We start from the raw sequence: 13,787 nt of genomic DNA on the forward strand, positions 1-13,787 counted from the left end.
GAGAGCAGCCGAAAGAAGATGTTAAACATTTAAATAGTACAGTGTGAATTTTAACAAACTAATTATGATATAAACATTTCATATTCAAATAAACTGTATCGTTTTGCATGTGCATATTTGAATAGTTCAAGTAAGATTTTCAAGTTTATATGAGGTAAAGTTTAAGCGTAATGTCAAGTATACAGTGCACATTGCTGGTGCATACCAATACAACAGTTTAGCTATGATGCAAGGAACTTAATTGCTTACTCATATCAATCTTTTTTTATTTCAATGTCAAGAAAGTGTTATTACAAAGTAAATTTAAAGAGGATCCAAAAATTGCAAAAAAAGAATCTACAGGAGTCCCACCTGCTGCTGTCTCTGGTGGTTGGCTTTCTGTTTGGCACGGCGCTCAAGAAACTGCTTGGCAAACTCTTTGGCTTCCAGAGTATCTCCCAGATAGGAGCGTATGAAATCATGGACCTCATAAGGAGACTCTACTTCCTTTAGGTATGAAACAATTGTTGGAACTGCACAAAAACAACAGGAACAAAAACATAAATATGCAAAACAACTATTTCAAATGAAGTCTAAATTATAACATTATATCAAAAGAGGAGCAATGTTGAGAAGGCATACTCTCACACAAATACATACACATTCAATTTAGTGTTGAAGATCAGTCTTACCACTAATCACATGTAAAGAAATACACTCATTCTATGATCTTACAGGACTTAAGTCAATGTTTCTCACTGCTACAACTAATGGGTCAAAACAACATTTACTGCTATAATACATTTTCATATGCAGGATGTAGCTCGAAGTGCTTTACAAACTCTCAAAGAAATAATTTTATGAAAAAAAAAATGAAATTAAGGAGAACTAATAAACACCTAATAAAAAAATAAATCAAAACAAGGTTATATACAGTTCCCTCCAGAAGTATTTAGACAGTGACACAATTTACATATACATTTGACTCTGTACACAAACACAATGGATTTGAAATAAAGCAATCATTATGCGATTGAAGGGTAGACTTTCAATTTTAAGGGGTATACCAAAAACACTGAATGAGCAGTTTGGGAATGACATCCATTTTTATACATGGCCACCCATTTACAGGTGCTCAAAAGTATTTGGACAATTGACCGACAAGCTGTTCCATAGCCAGGTAGGAGCTGGTCCCTTATTATTTCATTAACTACTAAGCAGGCAGAAAGTCTGCAGTTGATTCTGTGGAATTTGCATTTGGAAGCAGTCACTGTGAATTCTGAATAAGAGGTTCAAAGAGCTGTCCATTAAAGTAAAACCAGTCCATTATTAGGCCAAGTAAACAAAACAGTCCCATTAGAGAGACAGTAGAAACACGAGTAGTGGACAAATCAATCATCTGGTACATTCTTAAAAAGAAGGAACGCACTGGTGAGCTCAGCAATTCCAGATGGCCTGGACAACCACAGAAGACAACTGCGCTGGATGATCACAGAATTCTATCCTTGGTGAAGAAAAAACAATTCACAACATTTAGCCAAACCAAGAACACTCTCCTGGAGGTAAACCTATCATTGGCAAAGTCTACAATCAAGAGAAGACTTCATGAAAGTAAAGACCACTTTACAAACCACTGTTAAGCCTCAAGCATTGTAAGGACTTATTAGACTTTGCCAGAAAACGTTTTTTTAAAAGCCTGTCCAGTTCTGGAACAATTTTCTTTGGGCAAAGGAAACTAAGATCAATATGTACCAAAACATTGGAAAGAGAAGAGCATGGAGTAGAGAAGAAACAGCTCCTGATGCAATGAATACCGCATCATCTGTGAACCATGATGAAGGCAGTTTTATGGCATGATAATGCATGGAAACAATGGAAGTTAGTCATTAGAGTTTGTTGATTATATGTAGAAGTAGCGAGATGATTTTTGAAGTGTACAAAAATATACTGTCTGCGCAGATTTAGCCAAATGCCACAAAACTGACAGGACAATGTTTCACCGTACAGACAGACAATAATTCAAAACATACTCCAAAAGCAAACCATGTACTTTTGAATGTAATGTGGTTGAATATTCTTCAATGGCCAAGTCAATCAACTGACTTCAACACAATTAGAAATGCATTTCACTTACTGAAGACAAAACTGAACGCATAAAGTCCAACAAAAAAGCAGCAACTGAAGACAGCTACAGTTAGGGCCTGGCAAAGCATCACTAGAGTGAAAACCCAGCACCTGGATTTCACCATGGGTTCCAGGCTTCAGGAAGTTATTGACTGTAATGGATTTTCAACCAAAAACTGAAAATGATCATTATATTTATGATTAAGTTGGTCTGTCCAAATACTTTTGAGGCCCAGGGAAAGAGGGTGTTGGAGGCTGGAGGCAATGCAGAAAAATGGCTCATTCCTAAACGGCTCATATGATATTTTTGGTAAATCACTTGAATTAAAGCGGGAAGTCTATACATTTCAATCACATAATGGCTGCTTAATTTCAAATCGTTTCTGGTGGCATACAGAGCCAAAATTATGAAAACTGTGTTGCCGTACAAATACTTAAGGACCTAACTGCAACAGATACACAATTAGTAGACAATTACAGTTATTATATACAACAACGTATTGTATGCTCTTAAGATAAGACCAATGATAAGATCAGTCAGGAGGACAGATTAAAAAAACAAAAGGGAAATCAATCAAAACACCATGCAGCCCCCACTGGGCATTCTACCAAAAAAAAAATCTTAAAACATTCCTCAGTATTTCAAGATTTAGCATTTTGTTCAAGATGAAAAACTCCACTCATTCAAGCAAACAACAAAAAGACCTTGACTACTCAGACATAAAGCAATGTGTACCGCATGACCAGTAATTTTACTCAGATTTATGAATTTAAATGCTTTAGTGACATTTATTCAAGCACCAACTGTGTGATATTTAGGAAGGCAGACCTCATCTTTTATTTCTCCCCTGTGTTGCACATATCTGTATCTCTACTGCTCCTGGGTATTCAGAGATCAATCAGCACTACAAGTGAGATATTACCAGTAGTTCAAATATATAGTCACTTAAAAGCAATGCAAAATGGTTCACTAAATTAATAATCAACTGTATGAGATGTACCCATTTACTGCCATGGCTGGCCTTATAAGGCGTAGTTCATATTGCCACACTGACTCTTGGGATTTGGTTCTTTCACCAGCACAATACTAGATTACTGATCTGTTTTTGTTTTTATTAAGAAGATTTTATAAAAGCTGTTGCAGTTTTTCACACCATGATTTTTTTCAACTCTCCCACACAAAAGACTACTTTTTACTACTAAAAAGATAAACACAATAAAAAATGACTGCTACCTTTCATATGCTATAATTAGGATGACAGGGCAAAATACACTTTGAGAAAAAGAAACAATACCATCAATGTTACTGGTGGTAGTGTTGAGGGCATGAAGCATTTGTTCACACCATGTGGTGAAGCCATCCTGGGGTTTCATTCCCTGAAGCAGCTTGAGCAGCTTTTCCTCTTCTTCAGTCTTTTTACGCCTGTTGATCACATACTGCTCACTACAAAATGGGAATGAGACAAATTTCACATTTTCAGCTCTGGGAGGCACTTGTTTCAGACCAATACAGTGAAACTGACAATAGTTCCTCCAAGCACTAAGTGCAGTCAATTTCAAAAGTAGTAAATGCAGTCAGAATTTTAATCCCAGAAGGCAACTTACCTGAGTGAAGGACTGCTGCGACTGTTCTTCAAGCCCATACCGCGGAGACCAGCCCCTTGATTCTTCAAGGCTTCATCCCACAGTCCCATACTGCTATTTTTGCCTTCATGCCCTCCAACCCACATGGAGCTGGCATCAGCACCCCACTGCCCAGACATGCTGGAAACACCGCCGCTGCCCATGCCCATACTGCCATGCTGTTTTGAAGAAATAGAGAAGGGGAAAACTGCTTTTAAGTTCCCTTTAAAACAATAACACATTTTCTTTTAAAACTACCTCCCAACACATTTCAGCCGCTGCCCACAGTAACAAGCACAAAACACTGCTTCAAAATACGGAGTAAAAATACTTGTAATCATCGGCCATTAAATAATACATGGTTGCTCTGGGGACATCACAATAAATGATTCTTTGTTACCTAGTCAATGGCAAAATTCTGAAAATTTAACGGTACTAGCTTTTTTACTTACAGTACCAAGTAATAGTACTATACATGTGTGGCGGCAAGTACACAAAATGCTTTTGAAGGAACAAAAGTAAAAAAAAAATGACGTAAAAACTACAAAAAATGGCAAGGTAGGGAAGCATTTGATTGTGTGGTGAACCAGAGAAGTTGGAGTGAGATGGTTTAGGGAGTTGGCCATTATTTGACTTGGTAAAATTTCAGAAGCAGTACTAAGGTCTAAAAGCTGGTAGTGACAGCAAAGCCGAAATTTCATAACCAATCCACTATGGTGCAAATCAAGCACTGCAGCAGAGTATAACACTGATCACTATGTGCTCAGTCACTCGCCACAGCACTGCATGGCTAATTACAGATGCCAGCCAAATGAATGAATGAAAACTAGCAAGACTGATTTCATATAGAAAGCCTTAAAGTTTGAACAAATGTGTAAAAAGAAGGGACAGATTTGGACAATTAAAGCACCAGGAGTTTGTGACATTTCAAATTTGCATTTATGTGAATCCATTAAATATTACTCTTTAGTAAGTTTGTCAATGAGTTAATGAAGGAAACATAAATCTTTCAATTGTAAACATTAAAAATCTAAAATAGTGATTTGCAAACAAGCTAGATTTTAAACATATGTCTAAAAAACAGCTTTAAAATGTTTGTATAATGAAAATATCCTGAAATAATCTTGGAATTCACTAAATCACCAGTATAGATAAAAAAATAAAAATTCAAACATTAATGTAATATTGATTTTAAGCAGTATTTTTCAGTTCCTGCAGAAAAAAATGTCAGGGTATATATTTAGAATGTGCAAATGTTAAGATAAATAAGGTAGTTTATAATAACATTCTTTATAAATCCTACACTGGAAACACTCAAAGGTTGTAAGCTACACTGGTGGAACACCCATGCCTATTGCACTATAAAATTCAAGCCCTGCACTCTATTTTGATATTTATGAATGCAAATAATAGTTTACTAAAATGACAGGTAACTTTTTGTTAGATATTCAAGTATTTTAAAGCTGCTGTTACTCAGTATTTATTATCTACTGCAGAAACAATATAGATTCACTATTGTTCATTTGAATCATACAGGGTATTTTAATTAAAAAGCCACTGAATAGGGTTTTTGTTTTTTCACTGTGGTTTCCAATAGGTATCATAGGTCATGATATTTCATTGGCATTGGTATCCTGACATCCCTAGAATGCATGCAACCTCATCCTTGAAACAATGCAATTTTAGGCCAAACTCCTGATTTTATGGCATCATATTATATCTAGAAACAATGTACTCTGGATCATGTGACAAAAGGCAAGATTTTTTTTTTTTTACATTTCATTTGTCTCTTCTGAAGATGGGTGAACCTGTAATTATTACAATAAAAATAAAAATAAATAAACAAACACACACACACACAGATTTTCTCTTCTGGTCAACAGTTTAAACTGTTATCTTAAATCAATCTTTATGTAAAGGACTGAAGAGTGCAGAAGTTCAATTTCTGCTTTTAAATTCCAGATGCTAAAATACTTAATGTAAAAAAAACGAGTGAATACAGAGTTTGTTGAATCAAACTTAATCATCTGAATAAGCTCTGCTGAGAAGTCTATAGACTTAAAAGTGCTGAGAAATAAATACACTCAACTAATGCACTTTAACATTAGCATTTAAATCCATATGTAGTATTAAACCATTTCATTTTAAATCATTCTGTAGCATGAACAGCCCTTACTTATATCTCAACCTATACAGAATTGCTTAAGCATCTAAATATGCATTAGTGGAATTGGTAGAATGGAAATCTCTTCATTACCAATTTCATAAACAGAAAATTACTTAGTTACACAGACACACTATAAATAATCCATATTTACACCAAGAATGTATGTAAACATTTGATCAATTCTATGCAGCATATCCGTTTGCTTTTCAAACATGATACAAATACAGCGTGCTGGTCAATTCAATTTTAATCTTTCTTACGCCAAACATACTCTTAAAACTTCACCATACTTTTTTCTGGTACATGGACAGTACAATACTAAAACTTTCATTTTTTCCGTCCAAAATGGAGTTTCTGATTGGTCTCTAAAAAGCAGGAACTATAATAATACACAAATCTGAATGTAGAAAATTTTCTACTAAAGTAATTCATACTAAACCTTGTTAAAGGTTGGAATTTATAGACAAAGCTTAAAACTTCTTAACACATCATGACTTAATTTTTTATTTATAAAAAAAACAAAAAAAAAAAAACAAAAGTCAAAGTGAAAGCAGAGGGACACATGCAGTGAGAGTAAAACGAATCTCACCGATCGCTGTTGCTGGGCTCTTTTTTGTAGCTGCCGTTCGGCTTCCATTTCCAGTATTGTCTTATTTTGTTTGGGCATGTTATTCCATACACTAGAGGAGCTCTGCTGCTGGGCAGCCACAACCTGCTGCTGACTCTGCTGTAACAACTTCATGATCAGCTCTTGTTGTTGACGACACTAGCAGAAGCAAAAACAAAAAAATAGATTTTTCAATATTCCTGAATTTATGTTATGTCAGAAGCAGCTCTTCAAATTCAAATTAAGTAGGAAAGTCAGAAAAAATATTAATTGAAGATAATAGCTACATTATCTGGCACAAATTATGAAATCACTACTCCTGGAGGATGTTCAGTCAACTGTTTTACACACAGATGACACAAACTATTTTATTTAACAACTGAACATTCCGGCACTGTAAAACATACCACAAAAAAAATGAAACTGTCCTAGTTAATGGCACATTTTTTGTTCAGTCCCAGTAGAGGAAAAAAATTACACTGCACAACAAAGTTTTTACTTCTTGAACACTGTTGGGTGTTTCTTATAGATTTTTGGGTGCTGATCATGAATAATCACATCAAAATTTACCCATCAGTTTTGTCATGATTTTTTCTTATATTTGTATCCAAACATTTTCCCTCCCATAAGTGACTTATTAACAACAGTTTGTGCAGTCTGGGCATGTCCAGGTATGGAATCAGGCCAGGCTGAAAGCTGCTCAGTGGAAGTTGACATCCTGGACATGCCTGGGCATCTGAACGAGCTTGACACTGTCTCAGCATGCTATAAAGGTGGCTTACATACAACTATCCTGCTCATTTGGTTAATATAGATAGTCAGTGTGTATGTATAGTATCAGTATAGTATCTGAAGCAATATAAAAGTAAGTAAGCTTGATGCTATAGATGTTTGGTGTCGGACGATATGTCTCATCAATCTCGTAACAGCTGCGGTACATTCTGCTATATCTATGGCAAATATACACTTGAGCCTCAGAGACGTTGGATGACTGCTCTTGTGAATAAAGCTTATCATCTGTATTTCGGCTGCAAAACTGGTGATCAAGAAAAGGAGTGAGCACCTCACATTTGCTGTGTGACATGTGCTGTCAGTTTGAGAGCCTGGATCAGAGGCACTCGAAGGACGATGCTGTTTGCTGTTCCAATGATATGGCGAGAACAGAAAGATCATGTGACAGACTGTTACTTTTGTTTGACTAATATGTCAAGTCAAATTGTCAAATGAATATCCTAATCTGCCCTTCAGTATTGAGACCCGTGCCACATGACAACAGTCTTCCAGTTCTGAAACCACCAGAGGATTGGACCTTAGACGAACCAGATGAAGAAACTGCAATGCAGGGTACTGACAGTGACACTGACCCGAATTTTAAACCGTGCTCATCAGGTGATCCACATCTGATAACACAGTCCGATTTGGTCAGAGCCGAGATGCTGGGTTCAAGACTGCAGGAATGGTGTTTGCTGTCACCATGTACCCAAAAATTCCTGTGTTTCAAGGCCGACATCATGATATAACCACATTTTTTGCACAAGTCGACAGTCTCTGTTTATGTTGTGACATTGAAGGATTGTTCTTGGCCTTGGGTTGTGATCAAAACCCGGAAGAGTGGCGTCTCTTGATTGATTTGTCAATGTTAAGCCTGAAAGCTGTTCTGCTACACAATGGCAATGTTAATCCTTCTGTACCTGTTGGCTATGCAGCACACATGAAAGAAACGTATGAGAATATGGAACTATTGCTGAAGCACGTCCAGTATAGCAGGTACAACTGGAATATCTGTGGAGATCTTAAAGTAGTTGCTCCGTTACTAGGACTGCAGCTCGGCTATACAAAGTACGGTTGTTTCATCTGTGAATGGGACTGCCATGCCAAAGAGTCACACTATTCTCGACAGAACTGGCCACTCCATAAAAAGTTAGTTCCAGGACAGAAAAATGTGGCACATGAATTGCTTGTCGACTCGGCAAAGATATTTTTGCCTTCTTTTTACATAAAACTGGTACTCATGAAGAACTTCGTGAAAGCACTAAATAAGGAAGGCAAAGGTTTTCATTATTTAAAACAGATGTTCCCAAAAATAACTGATGCCAAGATCAAAGAGGGCATTTTTGTTGGCCCCCAGATCAGACATGTTATGAGTGACAAGCGGTTAGAAGATCTGTTAGCTGGGCTGGAAAAAACTGCCAGGGAAGCCTTCAAAGACGTTGTTGACAATTTTCTGGGCAATTACAGAGCCCCAAAGTACATTCAGCTAGTAGACAAACTTCTCAAAGCATACAAGACAATGAAGTGCAACATGTCACTCAAGATTCATCTCCTCCACTCACACTTGGACTTCTTCCCCGCAAATATCGGTGCAGTCAGTGATGAACACGTTGAAAGGTTTCACCAGGAGATTGCTATGATGGAGAAATGATACCAGGGCAACTGGATTCCATCAATGCTTGCTGACTACTATTGGACACTGCAACGGGATGTACCAGACATTAAATACAAAAGAAAATCAGGAGCAAAACACTTAATTCTGTTAAATTTAATAGCTTACAGTATGTGAAACAAACAAGACTAAATAAGTTATTGTCAGTAAACATATAAATGTCTATTTCTCATAGTTCCTACATGATGCAGTAAAACCAAAACCATATTTGTGCATACCCAGTAGATACCTGTCACAATCAGCAAAAACCTTTCAGGAAGCAAGACTTTTAAAAAAAAACTGTTAAGGAATAACTCAACGATGAGAAAAAAAATGATGGAATCACCTGGTAATTTGTATTTCAAAAAAAACAAATGCCAGTACAGGTCTAAATAGGCCAAGTGGTTTGCAGTTAACAGAGAATGCTTGAAGACCTTGACGAGTTGTTACACCTAGTTGACTGACACGAAACATTGCCCCAAAAAGAGAGCTGTCAGTTGAAACAATAGAAAGGATTATAAAACTTCAAGAAGTTTTAGCAAATCATGTTGGTTGTTCCCAGTCAGTTGTGTCTAAAATTTGGAGCAAGTACAAACAAAATGGGAAAGCTGGAAAAGGGAAACATATGGTAGACCAAGAAAGACATCAAAGCATCACGACAGAAAACCCAAAGCAAAATGCCTGGGAAATAGTAAATGCAGAACAAAATAAAAGAACAACAAATGGGCAGAAATAGGAGTCAATGTCTGTGACCAAACTATAAGAAATTGGCTGAAGGCGATGGGATTTACATACAGAAAAGCCACATGTAAACATTCATAAACAGCTAAACAGAAAAAAACAAGGTTACAAGGTTACAGTGGGTTAAAGAGAAGCAATTATGGACTTGTGGATGATTGGATGAACACTTTTCAACTGTGAAACACAAAATGCAGGCCTAACAAACACTGACAGCTGAACGACAAATGCTAAGACAGCAAGACACTGCAACACATATTAAAGAAAAACATATACATAGAATCAACAACTCATCAACTACATCTATGTGAACATCCATTTATAATCTCCCATGACACATTGCATACATGTTCAAATGAGCCAAGGACAAAAAAGTAAACACTACACATCACATGCACGCTAAACAAATTAAAAATTTCAGTGTTTCACAGTTGTGTTTTCCATGCTCAATTCTTTAATTGACTTCCAGATATACTGCCATGACCCTCTTGTATGAAAACCAGATGAATATATACATGGTATCAACAACTCCTTATCTTTGCCATCCATGAGAGCCCATATTCATTCTCTCCCAACATAGGGTGTCTAAAATGTTCAAAATTCATATTATACTTTATCATTATATTGGTAGACTTCATCACTTTCAATTATCTTTTATCCGAGGACCATAGGTCTGCATTTTGCACTAGTTATCACATGTAAATAGAAGATAACTGAGTAAATACTTTAAGCTTGAAAACAAAAAATATAAACAAAGGCTGGGAATCGATTAAGAAAAATTCATTAATCGCATAAATGTATGTAATTTATCATGATTAATTACAACTAACATTAAAACATGTACTTATGAAATTAATACATGAATCATGAAGTAAATTATATCAACACAAAGGAATAAAAAAAAAATGGCACAGTTAAACTTAAACTGACCTTAAACCTCTCTCAATGCCTTGTTAAAAGGTAAGCTAAAAAGGAAAAAGTAAACTAGGCCAATGTATTAATTATCAAATTGGCAAAGCATATGAGATACAGATGTGTCAATGCAAAACATTAAGTGATCAAAATGACTAATGACTTTGAATGCACTGCTAAAGACTGATTTAACTGAAATAAGCATTTATTAAATGGGCATACATTAAAACTTGTGTTAAAATTCTGTAAATACTGTCCTCAACTGTTCATCACTATCAGCGACTTGATAGTTATACCCTACACTACTGTTTTTCAACTGGTGCACCGTGTAAATAACAGTGTAGTGTCCCTGTGTCCTGACCTGACAAACACGTGCATCAGGTGGTCAAGACCTGTCTGAGAAAAGCAGCACTGTGACTGCCACTTTGCAGACACAGCACTTAGAAAGCACTTTAGCAGCCAGGAGAAATATTGGGAGTCCATCTGCCTGGGTGCATGGTTGCCATCGACTGTCTCAGTGCCTTGTAACAGTAGGCATAGGAGTTGCCTCTGACCCAAGGTTAGGGGGATATGTCCAAAATGCTCATTAAGTGCTGTGTCTGCAAACAGCAACCTCTGAGCTGCTTTTTTTTGCCACCCCGCCCTGCCTATGTTTACAAATTTAATGCTTTTGTCATTGGAAGAACTGTGGTGTGCCCTGGGATGTTTTGGATTCCAAAATGTGTGCCTGTTATAATACATTTTTCTTTAATATTTTATGTCACTGTCCTGAACAACACTGTTAAAGCCTCCATTCACATGTGTATGCTAAGTTTGGCACAATGGGGCTCAGCATTTAGAATTGCCAACCAAGCAGAGACTAGATAGCCAAAGACAACAGGAGGATTGTATAGTCAGCTTAAACACAGTACAGTATTTCTGGCCTCTGTCAGTACAAAATCTACTTTCCTTGTTGGCAGAATAAGAACCGGCATGTAAGCATTATGATATTTCTGTATTTTGTGGTGGAGGAGTTTGGTCCCTACCTGCCTTGTTTGGAGACCAGAGAAGACCAGAAAGTGAAGCAAGACAGTATTAAAAGGCTTGGACAACAGCCAGACCCTTTGAAGCAAGAGTCGGCAAAGTCCAAAAACCCTCTCAGCGTGGGGACGAAAAATGGCAGACTGAGTAGATCCAGATTCCCACCTGGATAAAAGTCTGTCATATGCTTCCCGTCTGTAACCGCGTCAACCATCAGTAAATGTAAGCTGAAGTATATTTTTCTCATGTGATTCTTATACCGCCGTAATCACGATGGGAGGGATATCGCCTTTTCTGTCATATTACTATATTGTTTAGTTACTTAATGTGCCGCAATTTCAAAAGAACACATTTTCGGAGAGCTAATGCCTCTTAAGGAAACAGTGCCACCACAGAAAAACGTCTAATTCCCATATAAAACATGGTCGTATCTTCATGTCAGAAACAATAATGAACAAACACAGTCTCCTATAACTAAAGGTACAAAGATTTTCAGAGACTTTTTGACCATATTGAATAAATCATTCAAACTGTGAAACTGAAGGTTGAAAAAAGCAAGTGAACCCTAAGCTAATGACTTTTTAAAAAGTTCATTGCAGTCAGAATTTAGCACACCCGGAGTCCATTTATTGAAATGAGTTCAGAGGTGTGGCCAAGAATTACTTTGATAAAAAAAACACCACTATAAAGATTCAGTTTGAGCTTTTCACAAGAAGCATGTCCAGATAGGAATCACACCTTGCACAAAAGAGCTGTCTGAAGAGCTACAATCGAGAATTGTTAATCTACATAAAGCTGGAAAGGGTTACAAACTCATCTCAAAGATTTTAGACATTCAGTCTACTGTTTGGCAAACTGTCTAGAAATGGAGACAATCTGGTATTGTGGCTACTCTGCCTAGAAGTGGGCACCCTGTCAAGATGACCCCAAAAGCACAATGCAAAGTCACCAATGAGGTGATGCAACAGGACAATGACCCCAAACATCGCTGCAAATCCACAGCACAATGGCTTCAGAAGAACAAACTCCACCTATTGGAGTGGCCCAGTCAGAGCCCAGATCTCAATCCTATTGAAATGCTGTGGAATGACTTTGAGAGCACCATACACTGAAGACAACCAAAGAATATAGAAGAGTTAAGGCAGTTCCACAGGGAAGAATGGGCTAAAACTCCCCTTGCATGATGTGCAGGTCTGATATGCAGTTACAGGAAGCGCCTGGTTGAGGTCATTGCTGCCAAATGAGGGTCAACCAGTTATTAAATTCCAAGGTTCACTTTTTCCACTACTACTGTGAATGCTGAATGCCTTTGTAAAATAAACACACAAAAGAGTTTTTTTATATGTGTCATTGGCTTAAGCTCCATGTGCATATCATTTCCTGTGACTTAGATGAAGATCAGATCACTTTTTACGACCAATTCATGCAGTAAACCAGATAATTTCAAAGGGTTCACATACTTTTATCCCAGATACTAAAGTGGAGCTACCTGGGATTAGCACAGTTAGAGCGGACAGAGACGCAAGTACCTGCGGGAAGCAGAAAGCAGGGGGAAATCGCTCTCTATGTCAATACAAGGTGGTGCAACTCTGGACATGTAAACGTTAAAATCTCCACTTGCAGCAGGGACATATTGGCTGTAAGTTTGCTTCCCTATTACTTGCCCAGAGAGTTTGGACACGTCATTGTTGTTATTGTTTACATCCTACCTCGGGCAGACAAGGAGATAGTGGGTGACATAATCCATTCTGATGTTGCTAAGTTACAAACACAGCACCCTGAGGCGCTTGTGCTAATAGCCGGAGACTTTAACCATGTGACGCTGGACAAAACATTACCTGCCTTCTCCCAGTATGTGGATTTTAACACCCGGGAAAATAGGACTATCGACCTACTGTATGAAAACGTTAAAGTTGCATACAGCGCCACCCTGCTGCCTGCGCTTGGGAAAGCAGATCATAACCTGGTTCTGCTTCAGCCTCACTACAAATCAAGAGTGAGGGAGCTACCTAAAACCACACTCTCATTCAGGAAGTGGTCCCCAGAGGCAGAGCAGGTTCCGAGAGACAGTTTTAGAACTACGGACTAGGATATCCTGCAGGAGTCACATAGTGAGAACACTGAGGAGGTTGTTGACTGCACTACTGACTACATCAACTTCTATATGGACATTGTAGTTCCAGTAAGAACAGTAC

At 37.5% G+C, this 13,787-nt stretch overlaps 1 protein-coding gene across 4 annotated transcripts in view; it reads right to left on the bottom strand.

The window, feature by feature from the left end:
- The window catches only part of LOC120525088 (GRB10-interacting GYF protein 1-like), a 116,818-nt gene that overhangs the window by 12,295 nt on the left and 90,736 nt on the right, over window positions 1–13,787 (bottom strand). For all 4 annotated transcript variants that reach the window (XM_039747076.1, XM_039747077.1, XM_039747078.1 and 1 more), the window contains exons 20-23: window positions 6,483–6,659; window positions 3,709–3,905; window positions 3,399–3,547; window positions 352–512 (exon numbers count right to left, since the gene is read on the bottom strand). In XM_039747076.1, coding sequence (XP_039603010.1) covers window positions 352–512; window positions 3,399–3,547; window positions 3,709–3,905; window positions 6,483–6,659 — 684 coding nt within the window. The remainder of the gene's footprint in view (window positions 1–351; window positions 513–3,398; window positions 3,548–3,708; window positions 3,906–6,482; window positions 6,660–13,787) is intronic.

The sequence above is a fragment of the Polypterus senegalus genome, chromosome 3, assembly GCF_016835505.1.
Source record: "Polypterus senegalus isolate Bchr_013 chromosome 3, ASM1683550v1, whole genome shotgun sequence".
Lineage (NCBI taxonomy): Eukaryota > Metazoa > Chordata > Cladistia > Polypteriformes > Polypteridae > Polypterus > Polypterus senegalus.